The sequence below is a fragment of the Rattus rattus genome, chromosome 8, assembly GCF_011064425.1.
Source record: "Rattus rattus isolate New Zealand chromosome 8, Rrattus_CSIRO_v1, whole genome shotgun sequence".
NCBI classification, from domain to species: domain Eukaryota; kingdom Metazoa; phylum Chordata; class Mammalia; order Rodentia; family Muridae; genus Rattus; species Rattus rattus.
In genome coordinates this window covers 31,812,989-31,837,128 of record NC_046161.1, presented here as the reverse complement: position 1 = coordinate 31,837,128, position 24,140 = coordinate 31,812,989, and the positions used below count along the sequence as shown (strand labels likewise).

The following is a 24,140-nucleotide window of genomic DNA, read 5'->3' as shown; positions in this document are numbered from 1 at the left end:
AGAAAAGAAAAGAGAAAGATCAGATTGCAAAGGACATCTGCCCTCCTTACTTCAGCCTTTGGAGAAACAAAAGAACTTTTCAAAATAAACTAGGCTACCAATATTCTGGTGGGGGGGGCAGTTAACTGAATAAAAGAGATACTGTCTATAAAACTACAGAAATCAGTATCTCAGCACAGGTAAATAAGACATCTAGATGTATTCTAATCAAAGGTCTCATAGTTTTTCTTAAGGTGTAGCTCATTGGTAGAACACTTGTCTGACATGCAAGTGAATCTGAATCTGAAGTCTTCCACATAAACTGCAAATAAAAAAATATACATTTAGAAAACTTTGAGCCTTCCTTTTCTGAGTATAATATCATTCAGTCTCCTGTGTCTCAACCATCATTATTTCTAAGACTGGAATGAAACACAACTGGTGAATGGCAGCACAAATGTGTTTGTTCACTTTTCAGTGATGAAAAAAAAACATATGATTTGGAAAATTACAAAGTAAATTATTTTCTCTACTATAAAATAAATATGGGTTACTTATAGATCACAGTCTTTACTTCTGAAATTTCAATATTAACTTAATTTTGCATAAATGATAAATGATTTTGTACTTTGTTTTTGCAATTGTTTTTGTGATGTTAGAATTGTAGTCAATTTTTTTTCAAACCTGTGAGTCAAATATAGGGCTCATGAATGTAAGCAAGTGGTCTGAAAAGTAACTGCTTCTCTAGCATGTTTCCTAGATATATACCACAATTAGTCTAAGAATGGTTCCATAAAAATATATGGAATCTACTTAAGCAAAAAAAAATTTTTCAAAGTTTTTCTCAGTGCAATGTGGACATCCTTATTCCTTATACTGTAGATAAAAGGATTCATCATTGGGCCCACAATGGTATAAAAAATGGTAGATACTTTATCTTCATCCACAGATGCACTAGAAGGCTTAAAATACATGAACGCTGCAGCTCCGAAGAAAAAAGAAACAGATATTACATGGGAACCACAGGTACTGAAGGCTTTTGACCTACCTTCTGCAGAATGGATGCTGAGGATGTTGGAAAGGATCAAGGTGTAAGAAACAAAGAGAGTCAGGCTGGGTATTATTACATTGACACCCACAGCAATGAAAACCACAAGTTCATTAATGGAGGTGCTTGTGCAGGAGAGTTTTAGGAGCGGGGGTATGTCACACATGTAGTGATTGATGATGTTGCCATCACAGAAGGTCAGGCTTAGCATACAACCTGTATGGGCCATGGCACAAACAAAGCCCATCACATAAACACCCATCATCATCAACTGGCAGACCTGATGGGACATGGTGACCTGATACAGCAGGGGTCTACAGATGGCAGCAAATCTGTCATAGGCCATTGCTGTCAAAATGTAGCATTCATCAATAATGAAGAAAGCGAAAAGAAAGAGCTGAGTCATGCACTCAGAGTAAGAGATGATGTTCTGCTTCAGAAACCCCACCAGCATTTTGGGAGTTATTACAGAGGAGTAGCAGAAATCGATAAAGGAAAGGTTGAAGAGAAAGTAGTACATGGGGGTGTGCAGGTGAGGATTCAAAACAATCAGAACGATCAAGCCCAGGTTCCCCACCACAGAGACCACATAGATTCCCAGGAAGAGGAAGAAGAGAGGCAGCTGGAGCTCTGGCTGCTGTGTCAAGCCCAGCAGGATAAACTCCTTCACTGAGGAGGCATTTCCTACAGCCATTCTTCCTTAGGTTATATCTGTAAAAACAGTAAAAATTGTACCATGAAATGAAATTTCAGCTTTCTTCGACTTCACCATTAAAGAAAGACTAAGAATCAAATTAAGATAACTTCAACATCACACTTCTCTGTTCCTTTGCTTTCCACATTTTATGGAAACAAAGGTACAGAAATAAGTATAAATATATGAAAGACCATATATTTATTTCTTGGGGAATAATATTCAGGAGAGCAATGACTATTGTTGTCTCTGTAGCATCTTGGTTCTACTTCTACCTTGACAATCCATCTCTTACTTCAAGCTCAATGGTAGTCACAAAAGACAAGAGACTAGGCACATCAAAGGTACTGGGTCTCTCAGACTTAAGTGGGGGGGGGGGAATCATACATCTAATTCAACACTTACCTTTGTACATGAGAACAGCACAAGTGACCTTACTGAGTCTCCTCTACTTTCACAGAAGGGCCAGTAAAAATGGCATGAATGAACTGTAAATGTGTAGACACCAGAGAAAAAAATTCTTTTCCAAGGTTATTGAGTTTGGCTTTTTGATGGCGAGGGAAACTAACTTTGGACTGGAGAATCTAGAGCCCTCATTCTTCCAGTTTCTAAGAAGACATAAACTCTGGACCATGATTTCTGCTGCAGACTTTTCCCAGAATGATTTGTCTAGCATAGAGGTTGATAAATACTATATCTGATGTCATAAGAGCCATCTGGCAATGACCCAGGAGGATATTATGTGTCTTTAATCTAAGGAACATGATTTAAAATCAAAAGGTTTATATTTGTCTGGTATTTTCCCAAGAGATCATGTTCGTTGCTATGAAACTTACAAATTAGCTCAATAGTTATGGATTTAGTTAATTGGGGATGTATAATTTTGTTTTTGTGAATTCTATACACTTTCCTGATATCTTCCCTTCGGATTCTTTTTTATCCTTTTACCACTACTCCCCTGAAATTCATTTGTTCTTTTCCAATTTTTTAAGGTACTGTGTCCACTAAGACATATATATATATGAGGGTCGTCACTTGAGAGTAGGTAGCTTCTCAGGGGCTACATTCTTGAAACTGACCATGATTCTCTAAGTATCCATCAGTCAACTGCCAACCGTTACTCAGCTAGAGGCAGAATCCATGATCTCCTCTCTCCTGTTTTCATTTTTTTTCTGGAATGATTTTTCTCTGGTTTTATGCATTCTTTTGTTACCACTATGGGTTCTTTAGGAACACTCTGAATATATTGTTTAATGTATTCATGTAGTCTATGATCTCTGCCTCTACTTCTCTAATGATCCCTGAGACCTGGCTGAAAGGTATGATATGAAGAAGACTGAGCACTCCCGGTCTCTAATTCTACACCCATTGAGTGGCCGTAGATATCTGTGCTAATCTTAATTTATTTCTAAAAAAGAGCAACTCTGATAATTGTTTAAGATACAGTAATCTATCGGTACATTGGAAAGGCATTAATAGTCAAGTTAATGCTATATTTGCAGCAAAGTAATAGTCATATGTACTTTCCTAGAACCTATTACTCATCTGGCCCCAGTAGTTGGCCCCAAAATCATGCTAGAAATTAATTTTGTCTGTGAAGTAAGCCTTAAATCCAATCCATAAGTGGTTACTTACTCTTAAAGCAATTTGCCAATATTGTACCAGTGGGTATATCGTACCTTGGCAGCCATTACTCTAGCTTTTATGATTCATGCCTAGATAAAATCAATTATTACATTTGTCCTGTGATAACATATACAGACTTTTACCTCTTTATAGACTGAACAATACCAGTTTCATCTCCCTACATTTTATACAAAGCAAGACAAACTTTAAGAATTGCATATATTACTATCTCTTTAAATTACATAGAATGGTTGAGAAAGCGTTAAGGGGAAAGGAATAGTTTTTACCAAACTCTGAATCATGCTGACAGAAATGTTTGCTTATAATGAGTTCAGATAATACAAATAGAAAAATAATTTCCTTCTTTTCAGCTCTGCATGTTTGAAATGAGAGTTTAGAAATTTGAATTGTATATAGGTAGATATGACCTATGACCATTGTTCTCAAGTATGAAAATACAAAAGACTAAAAAAGACAGGCAAGTACAAAAATGCACATATGTAGACATGGAATATTTTTCCTTAAAAACTCTAAACATAAGGCTTTCTTTCACCATGTTATGACTTGACTATATGGTGTTTTCTACAATAGGGTCTAATCATTAAGTTTAGAGATAATCAATAGCAGCGACAATAGCCTATTATTTGTGGGTAGAAGTTCTATTGGAGATTAGTGGTAAACAAGTCCAAGAAAAGGAAACTCAACCCTTGCTCTGTCTTTTTATTTGAGAACATGTGGTATCTGAAAGAAACATTCTTTCCCAATTATAGGGTAACTGCATTTAAACTCTTTTTATGCATGAGTATACTTTAGGAAGCTTGTATAGAAGTCGGTTTGCACATGGATTTCCCATAGGTTAGTGTTAATTAACCCATCTGAAACTCAATCCTCTACTCTGCCATTCCATCTACTGTAGCACCCAGCCCTTCCTGCTTCCTTATTCCTTATTCTTCCTTTACATCTCTGGTGCTCCATTTTCACATACATTTCATTACTGCCTCTTTGGATATTCTCCAATTAGAATAGTATGAAAATCTGTCTTTTACACTATGGATTCTCCATACATTCAATCACTAGGTGAAATTTTTGTGCTTCTTAATGATGTCTTCTTTCAGATATATCACACACACTCCCTAATCTAAGTTGATAACCTAAAAGGAATATTGGCTGTTTACTTCAGAGTGACTTAAGAAGTACTTAAAGCAATTAACCCTGGCATACACATGGTGTGCTCTATAAATAGGTGTATCAGAATGAATAAATGAGTATCCCTTCCCAGACATCTAGGAATACACACCAGCTACAGCACATCATATTTCTCCAAAGGTAAAGATAAATAGAGTGCCAGTGCTTTAATTAATAGGCAAAACTGTGGACATGGACTACACCCATAAGTCATGTGGAACCAAAGTTAACTCTCAGAGACTGCCAAAGTTAATTCCAGATAAGACATTCTAAAGTATGAAAGAAAGAAAATAATAATTAAAAAACTATAGATTTCACCCTTGAATGTTACCCTGGTTTTCTGAAAATGGTGACAATATTCAGTGCCTTTACTCACACACCTGTAACATGGACTCAGTCAACATCTGAAATGTCAAAATCAATGTTGTATTCCCATTGGGATGCCATCAGGAGCCATTAATCTTTTTTTTCGTTTGTTTCAAAAAATTGAAACAGCTTAAGTACTTAGAAAGATTAATATATCCAGGAAGAAAAAAATGATTAGCACTGTAGAGAATGAACTAACATGAGTTTCAGAGGGAATTATACTAGGCAGTGACTTGGAACAGAAGGTGAGAGATGGGAGGAGGTAGGAAAGGATGGGTGAGCAAGAAGGAAGTAGAAGAAATGAGAGAAAACAAAAGAAGGTACCTGAATTAAGATTAATCCTGTAGAAATTCTGATAAATAAAAATTATAAAGGAGACATTGTAACAGAGTATTCAAAAAAATTTCTCATTAAATGGACACCAACCAAAACCTCCAACACACTATGCAAAGGACTGACAAAACTAAGGTATTGTTACAAACAGAAATTAAAAAGAGTGAAACTTTCTTTAAGACTTTACATTTAATCTTAAAGAACTGGAAATGAAGTACATTATTGAAATAGGGGAATGCACCAAAAAAAACTAAATAAATTCAAAAATAGCTATTCGAACATGAGAAAAATCACAGGTCATTTTTGTAGATAAGAAACCATAGGATTGACGTCTAAATATTTAAAAATGGCAAAAAGAAAAAATGGAAATCCCCCAATTGCAGACTTTTCTAAGATAAAAAGAAAAAATAACAATGCTAAAATGAATCTCTATTCCTGACTCTCCAAAATTACTAAGAGACCAAAAATTCCTTAGGGCAAACTTGAAATCCACCCCACAGGACGGATATTCCTTGGGGTCTCACAGTGATTAGGACAAGGTAATTCATTAAATATGTTCATAGAAAATGTTTACAACTTACAGTTGGTTAGTTTTGTTTTGGTTAACTTTTTGTTCATTTTTCTCCTCCAGTATCATGCAAGATGCCTCCTGCACTGTGTATGATAGTCAGTCGGAGTGAAAACTCTAGCCGAGTACTACCTGAGTGTTTACCTATTCAGTGACATTAACTGGTGTCAAAAATAAGACCTTGGTGTTACTGAACCCAATAATAGCCTTGGCAATAGCTTGTAATATTTGGGGTGGGTCAGGCTATGGTACCCTTTTAGTCAAAAGTTTAACAAGATGTAACCTGGTTTTGGAACCTGGTTTTATTAATTGACTTAAAATGTCTATAGGAGGCATTGTCTCCCCCATTATATGCTGAGTTCTTTTAATTTTTTTCTATGAATTAGGGAAGCTCTTCAGAAGAAGGGTTACACAAACCTTTTCAAAAGTTTTTTATGCTAGTTACCTCTTTTCTTGAAGTTATCTACTCCAACCTAAGGCTCTTACAGTTTTTCTCTTCCCTAATCTATGAACATCCGTTCAATTGAGATTGGTATGATGTGAATTTCTCATGTATCGTTGAATGCCCCAACATTTTTTTTCTTTTCTGCATGTTAATAAGAAGGGAGTCTCTATATTGATTGTCATCTACTGCAAGAAGTTTTTCTGCTGTGGGTTGATAGATGCACTGAACTAAAGGTATAGCAGTAATTCATTAAGAATCAATTTTAGGACCCACCCTATATGCTGTCACCAAACCCACACTATTGCCGATGCCAGGAAGTACTTGCTGACAGGAGCTAGATATGGATGTCTCCTGAGAGGCTCTGCCAGACCCCTACTGACACAGATGAGGATGCTTACAGCTAACCATTGGACTGAACAAGGGGACCCCAATGGAGGAGTTAGAGAAAAGACTGAAGGAGCTGAAGAGGTTTACAACACCATAGGAAGAACAACAATGTCAACCAACCAAACCCCACCAGAATTCCCAGGGAATAAACCACCAACAAATGAGTACACATGGAGGGACCCATGACTCCAGCCACATATGTGGCAGAGTATGGCATTGTCCAGCATCAATAGGAAGAAAAACCCTTGGTCCTGTGAAGGCTTGTTTTCCCAATGTAGCATAATACAAGGGCATTGAGGTTAGAGTGGGTGGGTGGGAATGGGAGTTTCCTCATAGAAGCAGGGGTAGGGGTAGAAGAGGAAGGAAAAGGGAATAACATTTGAAATGTAAATACATAAAATATCCGAGAAAAATAAAATTTAAAAATTTTTTAAAAGAATGATTTTTGTGTATCTCATTTAGCAGAATAATAATAGAATCATATCCACCCCCACCATGGTTCTAAGACTTATCTTGTCACAGGTTCTTGTCTCCACTAACAGTGTCACCTATGCCAAAACATACATTGTAGAAAGGACAGTCTTCAGCAAATAGTGTTAACCAAGCTGAATATCACCAACGCAAGCTGAATATCACCAACGCAAAGAATATACCTGGATGCCGATATCTCACCTGTACTAAAATCAATTGCAACTTCATCAAAGAATATGACAGAAGACCTGAAAATCTTAGAGGAAACTATGGAGACAATAGTTTAAGACATAGACAAAGAGTTACTGAGAAGATTCCAGCAGCTCAGGATATCATAGAAAAATGGATTTGCATGGTATTAAAAAGCTCCTGAACTAGAAAGAAGCTATAATTAAAGTGAAGAGTCAGCTCACAGATTAGAAAAGAATATTTAGTAGTTATATGGTATATGGAGGATCGAGAATACACAAAAAAAATACACCAAACAAAACAATGACAAAGCTAATAAAATATACAAACAGTTAACAAATAACAAAGTAATAATTGTAAATATGTTTAAATGTTCGAAAATCACTAATAATCAAAGAAAAGCATATATACACTCTTCGGTGAGATTTCATTCAACCCCATTCATAACAGCAGCCACCAAGCAAACAGGTAACATCAGTGTTGAGGAAGATGTAGATTCAAAGGAATTTTTAAAAGCTGGTGGAGAAGTAAACTCTTCCAAAGCCATAAGAGTCTCTATAGAGGTTTCTCAGGGCATGAGAAATAGAACTACCATATGACCTAGCTCTGCCACAAGTCTACATTTTTTTCAGAGATTCTTTTTTTTTCGGAGCTGGGGACTGAACCCAGGGCCTTGTGCTTGTTAGGCAAACGCTAAATCCCCAACCCTTCAGAGATATTTTTTAAATGATATGTATGTATATTTTTTCATGAAGCAGTTTTGAGACATTTTATCATGTTATGGAGAGGCATTATGGAAAGAAAGATTAAGGCTCCATTCCAGGTATAGGAGGAATTACACGAAATAATCAAAATAGCTGTGTATAAAATGGTGTTTATCGAAGACCATATCCACATCTATAGCACAATGATTCTACAATGAATGAAGCAATTGTCTCAGAGAGGCTCAGCAGCGTGAGACACTTTTTTAAAATAAATAATGAAAGCTGCATGGGTGTCAAACACCCAGAGAATGGGTAAAGAGGAAGTCTATATACACAGTGGATTCTTTTCAAGCATAAAATATTAAAGTTATGTCATTTATAGGAAACTTGATGCATCTCACAGTGATTTCACTAAGTAAACTGAACAAGTCTAAGTAAGAAAAACATGTGTTTTTCTACCCCGTGTGGTTCCTAGAGGCCATCAGTAAATAAAAATTTGTATTACCAAAAACAGAGTTAAGCAATGTAAATTGTTATTTGTTTATACTATAAATAATTGTTTTTCTTGCAAGTAAAAGGGTAGCATAAAAGAGGCTTCTTTTTTTAATTGAATATATATATGTGTATATATATATATTACAGCCACCCCCAGTTCTCCCAGAATCCCCCTCATACTTCTGTCATTCCCCTTCCCCTTCTCCACTGAGAAGAGCAGGCCACTTACCCCATCCCCTTACCAAATCACCTTAGCACATCAAGTCATGGCAAGACCAGGCACATCTTCTTCCACTGAGGCCAGACAATGCAGTCAAGTTAAGAGAACAGGTTACATGGGAAGACAAAAGAGTCAGGGACATCCCCCGCTTTAGTTGGTGGGAAACCTGCATGATGACCAAGCTACACTTCTGCTACATATGTGTGGGGTGCAGAGGGAGGGAAGCCTCAATCTACCCCCATGAAATCTTTTTACGTGGTGGTTCTGTCCCTGGGACACCAAAGGGTCATAGTGAGTTAACTCTGTTGTCCTTCCTGTGGAGTTCCTATCCCCATCGGGTCACTCACTCCTTCCCACCTCTTCCACAAGACTCCTTGAGTCTTGACTCCTGAGTGTTTGATATGGGTCTCTGTAGCAATTTCTGTCAGTAGAGTAGAGCCTCAGAGGTCAGTTTTGCTGGGCTTCTGTTTGCAAGCATAACAGTGTGACATTAACAGTCTCAGAGACTTCCATTGCGGGTTTCTAATTTCTTGAGTTTATTATTATGTGTCTCAAATATTCAATATATATATCATCTATTAGATTTAGGATTGGTGAACATTCTTTCCTAATCTGTCGCCTGGCATTTTGTCCTATTGACAGTGTCCTTTGCCTTAAAGAAAGTTTCAGTTTCATGAAGTTCCATTTATCACTCGTTGATCTTAGTTAGAGCCTGAGCCATTGGTGTTCTCTTCAGGACGTTGTCTACTGTACTAATGCATTCAAGGCTATTCTCAGCTTTCAGTTCTTTTAGATTTAGTGACTCTGGTTTTGCATTGATGTCTTTTATCTAACTGGACTTTAGTTTTGTACAGAGTGATAAATAGGTATCTATTTGCATTCTTCTGCATAATGGCATCCCAATTAGACCAGCCCCATTTGTGGAAGATGATTTCTCTTTCCGTTGTATGGCTTTGCCTTCATTGTCAAAAATCAAATGTACAGAGATGTGTGGGTTTATTTCAGGACTTTTGACTTAATTCCATTGATCCAGCTGTCTGTTTCTACATCAATACCATGCAGTTTTTATTATTATTGCTTTGTAGAACATCTTGAAGTCAAGGATGGTGACGTCTCCAGAAGTTCTTTTATTGTTCAGGATTGTTTTAGCTGGCCTGGTGTTTTTTGTTTTGTCCATATGAAGTTGATAATTGTTCCTTCAAGAACTGTAAAGAATATTATTAGAATTTTGAAGAAAATCTCACTGAGTCTGTAGATTCCTATGGGTGAAATGGCCATTTTCACTGTGTTAATCCTACCAATCTGTGAGAATGGGAGAGCTCACGATTTTCTGATAGCTTCCTCAATTTTTTTCTCTAGGGACTTGAAGTTCTTGTAGTACAGGTCTTTTACTTGCTTGGTTACCATTATACCAAGACTTTTTTTTTTTTATTTTGAAGGGTGGTGTATTCTAAACTTCTTTCTCACCCCCATTTATTTTTATACATGGAAGGACTATGGATAATTTTTTTTGCTAATTTGTATCCAACCAGTTTATTCAAAAATATTTATCATCTGTAGGAGTTTTCATCTCAGTCAGCAAAGGGTCTCCATCTTATCTCACACTGCCGATGGCTACTCTCAGAGCCCTGCAACAATCTCTCTACTCATCCAGTTCTCAAGGGGGTGGGGTCACTGATCAGCCAGTTTTATACAGAGATCACCTATCTCGCACTTCTCTTACTAGGGACACTGCTCACATTCCTAGCATCCACACCCTGGTCCCAGTGGCAGCTACCCTCTCACAACTCTCTGCTGCTGCTTTGTTTACATTCCTAACATCCACCTCCTAATAGTTACGGTATAAACTCCCAACAACCCATAAAAATCAAGACTCAACAAACTGCAACCCAACAATCAGATTTATATGTTAAATTCTCAATCCACAATACATCCATACAATAAACTTATAACCAATTGATAAGGATGTAAATTGCCCATGTAGATAAGACAAATTTGCTTACAGAAATCCATCCAAACTACCTTGGCAATTCAAGACCACCAGGATCTAGGTTATCCTTCTCCATCTCCATATTGAATTTCGTTCCTTCTCCTTCTCTCCCACCTTACCAAAGCCTTGTCCCCACCTTATTTTTTTACTGTCCAATCATGGCCTTGACCTAACTTGTACCAGCCTTCACTTGTATATAACCATCAACCTACACTTTACTCTCTCTTTCTAATTAAAAAAATAACTTTTCTCTCAAATGTAAGCTGAGCACAATTATTATAATTTTGTAATTTATAAAGTATAAAATACATCTAACACCCAGTAACATTTTATCAGTTAAGCAGAACATTTAGTTATGTATTCCAGCTGAAGAAAGGCTTAAAATCTATGTTATGCTTTGGCTAGCCTGTATACTATCTGATAACTATCTAAGTAAATATGTATTCTCAAAATTAAACAACCTAGGTTGGCTGTGAGTCTATAATCAGTCTTCAACCCCATCAGAAATCTAAGAATGACCAATATATCTGTAAATATAGGAAACCTAACACAGCTTCTAGAACTGAGACAGGTTGTAGAGACAATTTTCTAATTGCACAGTTCCCTGTTAGCCACATGAGCTCAAGTCTTCAGCCTTCTGGCCTAGGATCATCTGACAGACTTTTGAAACACAGACTTTTGAAGGACTGATCGTTCTGGCTTGGCAGAAATTATCAGTCAACTGTTTGGTAATATGTCCTTTTCTGGACAGTATTTAGTCTGTAGATGAATTGAGGCCGGTCTTGCCTAGTGGCTGTTTTGCCACAATACATCACCTCACCTGGAGGTAGAGATGTTCAATTTCTTCTTTGAATCCACCAAAGGGGAGCTGTTAGGAGCAGACATGTCTCAACAAAAGATAAATAACCTTAAATGTCATATTTTGGGGATTTCTGATGTTTTTGAAAACCATCTATTTAAGTTATCTGAACTCTCTGCCCATTAATTATCCTAATAAATTATTTTGAAAATACTCTAATAATAAACTTAGAGCCATGAATTTGCTATCTGGCCATTAATTCACATGTTTAATCATCTCAGATTAGTTTTTTTAATAGCAATAAAGGACTGGGTGTAAGCCTTGTATACTTAAATATGTTGCATAGGCACAATGTCTACATAGGAGGGTAACACTATTAATTTTAAATCAATAAGAAATTTATATCAAAGAAAATCTAAACTTGTATCAAATAAATTCTGTACCAATGTAAAAGATTTTCCCTTTATGAGTTCTGTACCATGGGAAAAATCCCACGTGATTCGGATAAACTCTGTACTCTCTCGCCTTCTAACTATAAAACAAATTTAATCACATTTCCATTAATACCTGTCATTAAGAAGCAGGCGACTTGCCAAACCAGGATTTTAACCCAAAATTCCCATAGAATCCACATTAGAAAGAATCTGAGTATCCTGTAAACCAAAATATTACCATCTACCTGTTAAGCTCTCTACCCGGAGCATCAGACTTATATTTATTAATAACTTCTGTTAAGTCTTTATTCATTCTGCCTCATGTCACAGACTTTTATTTATTTCTACCTACCTCCAATTCATGGGCAAAATTCCCCACGTGATTCAGACAAACTCTTTATATAAGTATTCTAAAACGCAAATAAACCAGCCTTTTAAATAAATCATACTCTAATCAACATCTAAGGAAGCAAGCAGCTTCCATTTTTTAGCTCTGTGGCTAGGAGCAGCCTGCATTTTTCACAGCATGGGACCTAAGCCTGCCGGTATACTGCCTCTGTTTCTATTGTTTAAGCGTCCCACTAGCGACACCATGTGGCGCAAACATGGTACTGGGCCCCCCTTTAGAAAGTAAAACTTTCTCAGTTTGAAAAAACTTCAGTTTTTAGTGGATTCTTGTTTAACACATTGAGAGAACATGGCGGCAGATGTTACAGGCTGCTATGACTATTTTTAAAGGATGGGTGAGTACAGGATTTTGTGTTGTCTAGATGAACAAATTATATCTTATTAATTGGATGAGAGGATATTGTGTGGTGTGTTTATTTCATGTGGTGAGTTTAAGAGAGTGTATGGTGTCAGGAACCCGGCCTGTCACAGAATTGGAGTGTATGCTTGGCGTAATAACAACACGCCCTAGGAGCTAGATGGTTAGAGAGATTGCTGCCGGGCTCAGAGAGTCGCTGTTGGCAATGTGAGATAGGATGGAGTTGCTAATGTGGACACGGTGCCAAGCAGGAAAGGCTCATAGACTGGCCCGGTCAGAAAGTATTGGGGGCAGCATGGAGCCGCTGAGATGAATTAGCACTACTTCCAATGGCTGGCTAGAGCCAGAACTAGCAAGAGAGCAACCTCCAGGGTACATGCAGGAACCAGTCGTGCCTTTTTTTTTATTTTTTACCACAACAATATGGGGGAAGGATTTTCTTTTCTGGTTCAATCACATTCTGTAAGATTCTTATGTGTTTATAGGCATCTCTTTCTTTATGTTGGAAAAAATTCTCTTCTATGATTTCATTGAAAATAATTTCTGGTCCTTTCAGCTAGGACTCTTCACTTTCTTTTATTCCTATTATCCTTATATTAGATCTTTTTATGGCATCCCAGATAGCCTAGGTGTTTTATGTCAGGAATTTATACTCAACATTTTCTTTGACCGATGTATCAATTTCTTCTTCTACCTGTGTCTTCTACTCACCACAGTTTCTCTTCCTTCTCTTGTATTCTGTGGGTGACGCTTGCATTTCTTGTTATGGTTACCTTTCCTGGGTTTTTCATTGCCAGAATCCCTCAGACTGTGTTTTCTTTATTGCTTCTATTTCCATTCTTAGGGCTTGCTTTAAAATTCTTTTCATTTCCTTCACCTGTTTAATTTTATTTTTCTGCATTTCTTTGAGAGATTTTTAAAAAAAATTTTTTTTATTAACTTGAGTATTTGTTATTTACATTTCAAGTGTTATTCCCTTTCCCGGTTTCTGGGCCAACATCCCCCTAACCCCTCCCCTTCTTTATGGGTGTTCCCCTCCCCATCCTCCCCCCATTGCCGCCCTCCCCCCAACAATCACGTTCACTGGGGGTTCAGTCTTAGCAGGACCAGGGGCTTCCCCTTCCACTGGTGCTCTTACTAGGATATTCATTGCTACCTATGAGGTCAGAGTCAGGGGTCAGTCCATGTATAGTCTTTGGGTGAGGGCTTAGTCCTGGAAGCTCTGGTTGGTTGGCATTGTTGTTCATATATGGGGTCTCAACCCCTTCAAGCTCTTCCAGTTCTTTCTCTGATTCCTTCAGCGGGGGTCCAATTCTCAGTTCAGTGGTTTGCTGCTGGCATTCGCCTCTGTATTTGCTGTATTCTGGCTGTGTCTCTCAGGAGAGATCTACATCCGGCTCCTGTCAGCCTGCACTTCTTTGCTTCATCTATCTTGTCTAATTGGGTGGCTGTATATGTATGGGCCACATGTGGGGCAGGCTCTGAATGGGTGTTCCTTCAGTCTCTGTTTTAATCTTTGCCCTTTGAAAGATTTTTTTAAAGGCATATGTCACCTTTATAAAGTTGGATCTAAGGTCATTCTCTTGTTCTTTAGTTGTGTTAGAATATATAAGGCTTGCTGTAGTGGGATAACACTCATTTGAAGATGCCATGCTGCCCTGACTCGTGGTTTTAAACAGTACTTCAGCTATCTGGTTGTCTCTAGATGTTCCTGGTGTAGCAGATCTAGGGAAACCAGGCTTAATCTGGATGTTTCCCATGCAGCAGACCTGCTGTGGGCAGTCATGGACTGTTCTCAGTAGAGCTGGCCTGGATGTTCCTGGTTCTATGGACTATATTTTTCCTCATTTGGTGGGACTCATAGTTCCTTGTCTGGCAAGTCTCTTAGATTCCAGCAGAACAGTGGCCAGAAAATGGAGTTCTGTGTAGAGCCCACAGTTGGCTCAAGGCAGCTGAGTGTTTCCTGTGGGTCAAGTAGGAAATGGGGAGTAAGGTACCTAACTTGGTTGTTCCTTGTTCTGTTGGTCTGGATATCCCTTGTTTGGCAGGCCTTACGGAGGCTGGCAGAGCAGCATCTAGACAATGATGCTCTAGTGACACTCTTGTAGCTTTTTAAGGGTAGCTGGGCATGGTCACAGGAACGAGCAGGGCAATTATGGGGAAAGTATCAAATCAGGTGGTTTCTTGTTCATTAGGTGTGGATGTCCCTCATTTGGAAGGCCTGACAGAGGCCAGCAGAACAGTGACCAGACAAGGCAGCCTTTATTTTATTTGCAAGATTTCTATTAGGCCCACTTTTTCAAGGTGGGATAACTTTTTCACCAAAATCTTATTAGGAGAGATGTGTTCAAATGTGTTCTACCCAAATGATGGATGAGCAAGGAGAGTAAAATAGTAAGTACTCAGATTTGATCAGTAGTCTGAATATATTGGGAAAAAACTTACAATGTTAAAGAATGGAATCTCAAAACTCTACACCTATAAAACTTGTGGCATGAGATTTCAGTCACCAAGGTCAATCTAGCTCTCTGCTATTTATCAAGATTCCTACCTGGCACAGACATCACAAAGGACAAATGATAAATCAGAATTCTGTCATTTTCCTAGCGGACCATTGAGATGTTATTGAACAGTGTGTTTGCTATAATCTGCTGCTTCTCCTCCTCCTCCTCTCCTCCTCCTCCTCCTCCTCCTCCTCCCTCTTCCTCCTCCTCCCTCCTCCCTCTTCCTCCTCTTCTTCTTCCTCCTCCCTCTCAGTCTCTCTGTTTCTCTGTTGCTGTCTCTCTTTCTCCTCCCCCTTCTCTTTGTGCTGCCTACTTGCAATCCCCCAGCATAATAAATCAAACTGCACCTCTCTCTCTCTCTCTCTCTCTCTCTCTCTCTCTCTCTCTCTCTCTCTCTCTCTCTCTCTCTCCCCCCCCAGGCTGTTGCCAGTTCTATGTAACCTATGTAACCAATAGTTTTCAATTCAGGAGCAATATTTACACAGGATCATTTGGTATATTTAAAGATCTACATTTAGGGGCAACCAGATTTTGGGAGCCAGTATTTAGTAGTTAAATACAAGAAGCACAAGACCTACCTCCTACAAACCCCATGAGTCTAAGAAATAATAACCTAGCTTCTAAGACTTGTAGTTATCTCAACTTCTCAGGCATTATTGCTTTGCAATGAATATATAAGTAAACTAGTAAATTGAATTGACTGTACAATTTTAAAATTAAATATATATTTCTTAGCTGTATATAAATCTGAAATGGGTCTAATTTAACTTCGTGTGTTTGTTTGCACAAATTCTCCCAACTTAATCTCAAAGACAGCAACAACAATACCTATAATCAGTTCCTCATGTAGGAGTTAGAAAGACAGCTATGCCGGCAGGCCACCACCAACACTTGGAAGTTGTTAGATTAAAAGTAGTGGTTCATGCTCATGCCTAAATCTCAATATTCAAAAGAAAACGTCAAGTGGATGATAATTTCATGACCACCCTGGGCTACACTGTATAAATCCTATCTCAATGCAACACAAAATAAAAATAAGCAGTGGGAGACTATTGGATACTAAGTACATACTGACTTCAGAAAAGTTAAGTGAAAAATAATTGCATGTTTATATTCTTGGATATATTTAAAACACAGAATGTGGTAAAAAAAAATGCCATGCAGAAAGAGCTGCAGCGTGTGCAGTGTGCAAGTGATCTTCATGTAGATGCCCACCATTTTTAAAGGCTACAATGGCTATATCTTGGAAAGACACAACTTCATCCCAGGATTGCTTCTTAATTTTGATATGCCTCCTTAAGTTTGTCAATGCTGTATTCTTCATTTTTCTGGCATGATGTGATTGGGCAAAGAAAGACATTTTCTGCATATAGTCTATTGTTACTGACTGCTTCGTATTGAACACTATGTTGGGGAAAGTTCATTGCATGTCAACATGATGATAAACTCTTCTTTTTTCTTCAAATTTCTGCCATTTTTATTCATGAATGTCATCAAGTGGCTTAGTGGGTGGTGTGCATGGGGAAAGGTGGGCAAGAACTGTCTCCTCACCCCTGTGTACAGGGCTGGAGGCTCCTGGAGGAAGGAGGAGGACAGGGATTCAACCTTGCCCCCCATTGTGCAAGGGCCCCAGGTAGGAGGTAGGGGATGGTCATATCCTGCAACCCATGATAGGGACACAATGATTTTGGAATTAGGGACCCACATCAGAGCAAGTTACAAAGTTAGAAACCTGGGGTAGGGTGGTGAACTCAAGAAAATACAAAACAAGGGATTGACTTCCGCCAAGATCCAATGTGGGGAAGGTCCTTTCCTGGTCCCATATTAGCAATAACTTCTGATCTGTTCTTCTGAATGTAAGGAATGTAAGGGTGTGCGGTAAGGAGGAGCGGGGCCAGCCTCCTCCCCTCTATGTCCTCCATTTCTGTACAAGGATCCTTGGACCTCCCCTCCCCTCCCCTCCCGTAGAATGGTGGGGCTACCCTATAAAGCAGGAAAGGTTCTGGCGAGCCCCAAGGTCCAGGAAGCCAATGGGGATTATGGGGACCCCTATGGAGTCCGCTATTTCTGAGGGAGGCGGGAACTGGGACCCCAGGATCTGATCAGCTTCAGGGGTGAGCAGGAGGAAAGGAGGAAGAAGGGGAGGCAGATCAAAGTCCCCTGGGCCCTAGGGCTAGGTTGAATCCCTGTCCTAGGGGCAAAGTGCTGCGAAACTGAATGGATAAGGTCAGTTGGGGAGCAGGAGGGGGGCGGAGAGTAGTTGAGCAGGAAATTGGGGCACCTGTGGAGTTGTAGTGACTGGCCAAGTATACCATATGAGGCATTGAGCCTGTCGGGAGGCATGGAGCGAAATGGACTCCAGGACAGGCTGGGGCCTGAGTAGGTCCACTCCCCTACCCGAATTTCATAGTACAGATTATCTCCCCTGTCTAGTGCTGAGGGGCACCCAGAGAATTCCTCCAGACTGGGGCTGGAGAGCTAGGTGGGAAGGATGGGGGACCCAGAGAGTACAAGCTTTGTTGGGGGCACCAAGGAAAGATGGCAGACACTCTCGTGGGGAGTGGAGGGTGTTGAGAAGAAGCTGGGGTTAGAACCCTGTGTGAGGGGACAGAACATGGTAACTGGACTGCCATCTCTGGAGCATCCCTGTAAGCCCACTTGCCCTAAAATGGGCACTGACCTGGGAAGGCCCTCTGTGACCCCTCCTTGAGGTCCCTAAGGGCTGCTGGCTTCTTACCAGGCTTCCATCACTCTGTTGCCTTGGGAGGTGCGGGATGGGGGCACCTGGAGCCCGGGCACCTGGGGTGGGCTAAGGAGGAGGGAGTGAAGCCCACTCCCTGAAGTCCTCACAGGCTCCCCACCCACCTCTAGGGACAGTGAACATAGGAAGCAGGAGAGGGGAGCAGGTTGGGTGCACCCCTGCTCTTGGCTCTGTTGTTCTGCCACCTGTGTAAGACAGGCTGGGTTCTTGCCGGGTGGGGCAGAGCCCCACCAGGGCCAGCAGAGACAAGGGTAAGGGACAATAATGGTGAATCCAATGCCCCAGGACTGTGCTGGCCTGGAGCTCCCCGGGTTTGTGGTGGCTTGCTGCTGATCTCTTGCTGGCAAGTCTCACTTAGCTGGGCCTCAGCTCCAAGCAGCAGCAGCAACAGGGGGATAAATGGGGCACAGTTCCGGGTTAGGGCTCAGAGACAGTGTTGGGGTGGCCGAGGCAGGTGTTCTTTCAGCCCCCAGCAGTTCCAGGACAACAGGTGGTACTGATACAGCCAGGGGCTCTGGAGATGTCCAGGGCAGTGGGTGAAGCAGGCTTGGTGGATCCTTGGGATGAAAGGGCCTGTGGGGTTGCCCTGAGATGGGAAGGCAGAGGCTGAGGCTGGAGGTGCTGGACTGGCAGGAGGTGCAGGGTCCCCTGGGGTGTGGCTGCTGCAGGAAAGGTAAAGGGATCAAAGTCAAGTCCCCAAAGTCCTTCCAGACAGCGGGGTGGACTGAAACCGAATTCATCACCATCATCTAGCCAGACTGAGGTGCCAGTGTGGGGAGAGCTAGAGAATGGCCCCAGGGCAGCTGCGGGAGGAGGAGGAGGGAGGAGGAGGAGGGGGGAAGGGGAGGAAGGGAGGAGGAGGGGAGGGGGGAGGAGGGGAGGAGGAGGGGGAGGAGGAGGAGGACGAGGAGGAGGACGACGACGACGACAAACTCTCGACAAACTCTCCCAGGAGCCAGGAGGTGCTGGACCCGCGGGAAAAACATCACTGCAGGAAAGGGGTCGTCACAGTCAGTGCAGCCTCTGGAGGCCAGTCCCGCTGGCATAAGATGACAGAAACTCCTCACTTTTGGAAGATCTCAGTGTGACAGTGTCAGGTCTGCTGCCTGAAGGCTGTGGTGGGGCTCGACTGCCGCCCAGCCATGGCAGCGGCTTCTTCCGGGGTATCGATGATGAACTCTTATGAAATAATATTGTTTAGATGAGTTAATGATTTTACAAAATTCTTGATTTGATTTAAATATTTTCAGGAAGTTAGAGTAATTGATAGAAAGTTTAAGGAGATGGTTTAAGTTAGTTTGCAAAAAGATATAATAAAACTAGAATCAAGAATAGAATATGTCCCCTTCATATAAAATAGTAAGAAAAATTTGGATGAGAAAGAAAAAAGTTCACTGGGCTTTGGTGTGTTATAAGCGTAGGTAAAATTATTCCTTTGAATTTATAATGAGCTTATGGAATGAAAGGTAGATCGAAGTATTAGTCCACACTTATAGTCAATAAACCTGTTGTAAGTCCCTCTTGTGCAAGATTCTGTTGAATAGGAGGGAGTAATTCTTCCTCCTAAATAAAGAACTTTGTCCTAAAGGGTATAAAATGCTACAAGAAAAAAATTAAGTTGTTATAGCTTGTTCATTAGAGCTTTGCTCTATCCACCACTAGGTGAATATGTATGTATGTAAGGTGGTTAGAGCTTCCTCAATAGCTTGCTTTATCCAACAAATGTGTGTATGTAAAATGGTTAGAACTTTGTCAATAGAGCTTTGTACTTAATGTGTGAATGCATGACTACATCATGTGTGTACATATGTGCATGTGTATACATATGTACGCACGTATATATTGTGTATGTATGTATATATGTATGTATGCATGTATATGTATGAAGTTCTTGGAGCTTCCTTATTGGACTTTGTTGGAGAAGCCTGTCTTGCTTAATCTAGTATGTGTGTGCTTTTCTCTTATTGCTGGCCTCTAGCAGTGGTAGCCATTGTGTGTGTGTGTGTGTGTGTGTGTGTGTGTGTGTGTGTATCTGTTTTCTTTATTTCTAATAGCTGACCACTTTCAGTGGCAGCTTCTGCTAGATACTATCAATAGTAGCCTAACCTGGTTGTCACCAACACAGGCCTCTTTTTCTTTCTTTTCTTCAGTCACCTGCTACTATCAGTAGAGGTTAAACTTTCATGCCAGCAGCACCAGTTTTCCTGTCCTTGTTCTATATAATCGCCTGCCACCACCAGCAGGGGCCTTTGCCCATTGCCATCAGAACCAACCTTAATCACCAACTCAGTCTATGCTGAGTTTACACTACGGTGTTGAAGCTGGCCTCTGATAAGAACTTAGTATTTTTAAATGTGTATTGTTTACTTAATGTATATCACAGCAATTTTAATATTAGCCTTGCAGAATCTAGGACTAAGAGAATAAAGACTCAAAACATAAAGAATGAAGACTCAAAAAATAAATCATTTCTCCTGGTCTTCCCACTTGACAGAGTTGATTAAAGAGGACAGAGTGATGCAGAGTAAAGGACCTCCACTTAATTTGTGTTGCAGCATTTACTGATACCTAACCATCACTGACCAATATTGCAAGTGTGCATCAGTACCAATGAATGAATAGTCAGCCCTCCTCCAGGACATGCAAAAGTTTGGTCCATGAATTACATTACAGACTGCTTACATATGAACATTTACTAAGCTTCAGAAAATGACAAAAGATGAAAATAAAGTCATTCTCCTCCTCCTCCTCCTCCCTCTTCTCTTCCTTCTCCTCCTTCTCCTTCTCTTCTTCTTCCTTCCTCCTCTTCCCCTTCCTCCTTTCCTCCTCCTCCTCCTCTTCTTCCTCCTCCTCCTCCTCCTCCTCCTCCTCCTCCTCCTCCTCCCTCCTCCCTCCTCCTCCTCCTGCTTTCATGGCATTCATCTCTTTCCCATAGCCATTCCAAATCACTGTAAAGATCGTTCCCACTTCTGACACTCAGCTTACCTTGTCCCTCTACTTAAATGTTCAGTGGAGAGCCTGTCCTCGGTCAGGTCACCTGCCATCTACTCAGACAGAGACATGACTACTGGCCAACTCAAGATAATAGAGTTGTTTGCAATAAAATTACATGTGCTCAAGGCATTGCATATTGTTTTCCTAATACAAACTCATAGGCACAAAAAGTATTTTTTTATTAAAAAGTTTCTTTTATATGAAGCAACAGATAGATAATGACTAGAAAATGTCTTAAATGTAAGGAAAACTTTAGCAAAAAATTCACATTTTAGAATGAATTTCAGAAAACCTTAAATATAAATTAAAATGCCTAATGGTCACCTTGAATGAAGAAGTTAGGAATTAAGTAATAGGTTTTTTTTTCTCAAATTTATAATCACTATTCCAAAATTTTTAGTTTTATTTATTTACTGACCTGGGAATTGAAGCCAGGACCTGGTCCCTGTATGTTGCAACCTTCACTTTTCTCTGTTTTTGTTTGTTTGTTTGTTTGTTTAGATTTATTTATTTTATATTGTGTTTTCAAATATTTTTGTTTTTTAAGATTTTTTAGAATTTTTATTTCATAAATGGTATGGGTGTTTTACCTGCATATCTGTCTGTGTATCACTTACATGCCTGGTGCCCACAGCAGCCTGAAGAGGGCGTCAGGACCCCTGGAACTGGATTTAGAGATGGTTGTCAGCGACCATATGGGTGCTGGGAATCAGACTCTGGTCCTCTAGAAAAGTAATTGGCACTCGTAACAGGGCTGAACCATTGGGATTTTTTGCCCTCATGGGTGCATGCATGACATGTGCTTGCCTGGTGCCCTTGTCAGTCCAAAGAGAATGTCGGATCCCCTGGAACTGGAGTTACAGATGGTTGTTGGCCTTCAGATGACTGCTGGGAATCAAACCTGGGTCCTCTGCAAGAGCAGCAAGTGCTCTTAACCTCTGAGCCCTGAATTTATTTGTCTTAAATTTTGAGCCAGGGGCTGAGGCTGGGGAGGAACCCAAGGCCCTGAACACAGTTGGGAGGAGCTGTACCAATGAGCTGCTGCCCTTAGCCCATCACTATTTATTTCATGGATGTATAGATGCTCCTATAAAAACATTTCGTAGCCTTGTCTGGGCTGGAACTTTCTATCACAGACCAGGCTGAACTCATAGAGAATGGCCTGCCTCTGCCTTTTGAATGCTAGGTTTAAAGGCATGAGCCTTCACACCAGCTCGACTTGGTTATTTTAAATTGACTGGTTGAAAAGTAAAAATATTTAGTTATCTGTGGTGTTGAAGGCACTGTGCCAAAAACAAAACCAAACAAAACCAAACCTTAACAATTTCAAACTCTTCAAAGACCTGATTCTAGATACAAGCATATGTAGAGGGATCTGCTTGTGTCAATGGCCCCTTGCGTAACCATCTGCTCTGTAAATCAGCTTCTAGATAGAACCAGTGTTTTATTCATTTGTTTATAGCTCCATGTATAGTACAGCCAGTTTCTAATTTAGTGTCCCGGGATTATACCTAAGCCACCACACACCTGTTTTACACTATTTTTTAAAAAAGAGAAGCAACAGAGCTGGATTTAGCTGAGTAAACCTTCGGTGCCAGCCCTCAGGAGGTGGAGCAGTTCAAGGCCAGCGTCCACTGCACATTGAACCTAGGTTACATAAGACCCTGCTCCCACCCCAATGCTAAGCTGAAGCAAACAAACCATAGAAATTCATCACTGTTCAGAGCAATTTAGAACTAAGATCTGTAAAACAATTAAAAAGCAGTGTGTGTGTGTGTCCTGGAAATTGTCTTCCTTTTTATTTTTTTTTCACAAAACATATTCTTTACCATCTTACTAGTCTATAACCTTCTGACATCACAAGCATCTTTGCCTTTCCTCAGAGCTGTATGGGTTTTTATTTTTATTTTTTAACCCTGACACCAAAGCTAGGCAAAGTAATTCAACATAAATGAAATACTCCCAAGGACAGGCAAAAAGAGTCAAGATACACCCACTCCCAGAGTTAGGAGACCCTCAAAATACAAAGCTAACTTCTGCAACATATATACAGAGCACCTGGTGCCACATGCAGGCCACATGTTTGCCACTTAAGTTTCTGTGAGCCTATATATGCCTTGCATAGTTGATTCAGGGGGCCATGTTTTCCTAGCATCCTCTAACCTCTCTGAGTCCTAGAAATTTTCTGACCACTCATCCTTGTGATTCTCCAAACTCTTAAGAGAAGGAATTAATGAAGACCTCTGATTTCGACTCTCTCTACATACTCACTAGCCGTATTTTTATTTTTGATCAAAGCCTAGAAATTTTGATTTCAATAATAGGATGCATGCTCAGTTTATATTTATTTCTTTGACAAACTGCATCATTGTATGTAGAATTCTGAGACAGACAGAAAATGAAATTATTTAAGGAAAAAGGTAGTGCTAATAAATTAATATTATAGGATTTGTTCGAGTAAAACACAAAATTCCTCTACTGATAACTAGTAAACTTGCTAAGACAAATTCTTCCCCATAGATATATAACAGGTACTTATATACAAATGCCCTCACATCCATAAGGGAAATATCTAAATAAGTTCCCCTTATCATGAATAATCTAAGTTGTTTCATTTTCAGTCTGAGACCACTGGAATCACAATAGACTCAAAACCCCTCTTGACCAAAACTGCTATAAGATCAGATTGAAAAGGACTTTTGCCCTTCTTATTTCAGCCTTTGAAGAAATAACAGAACATTTCAAGATGAACTAGCCCACCAATATTCCAGGGGGGTCATTAACTGAATAAAAGAAACTTTGTTGACTATACATGGACTGACCCATGGTTCAGTCCATATGTAGCAGAGGATGGCCTTCTTGGGCACTAATGGAAGAAGAAGCCTTTGATTCGGCCAAGACTGGACCTCCCAGTGTAGGGGAATGTCAGGAGGGAGGGGGAAGGGAGATGGATGGGGAGGGGAACACCCTTATAGAAGAAGGGGAGGGAGATAGGATAGAGCACTTATGTCCGGGAAACCGGGAAAGGGAATAACATTTGAAATGTAAATAAAAAATACCCCCAAAAAAAGAAAAAAAAAGAGATTTTGTCTTTAAGACTACAGAAATCAGTATCTCAATGGCATAGGAACATAGGACTTCTGGATGTGCTCTATTCGAAGGTCACATAGTTGTGCTTAAGA

The 24,140-nt window shown here is 40.1% G+C and overlaps 1 protein-coding gene and 1 pseudogene across 1 annotated transcript; both read right to left on the bottom strand.

The window, feature by feature from the left end:
* Nucleotides 1-788: 788 nt before the first annotated feature.
* Nucleotides 789-1,730, bottom strand: LOC116907474 (olfactory receptor 147-like). The gene has a single exon (XM_032910460.1). The coding sequence runs from the start codon at nt 1,719-1,721 to the stop codon at nt 789-791; it is 933 nt and encodes a 310-aa protein (XP_032766351.1). The 5' UTR covers nt 1,722-1,730.
* Nucleotides 1,731-17,027: 15,297 nt separating this feature from the next.
* On the bottom strand, nt 17,028-21,008 carry LOC116907334 (annotated as a pseudogene).
* Between the last annotated feature and the right edge of the window lie 3,132 nt (nt 21,009-24,140).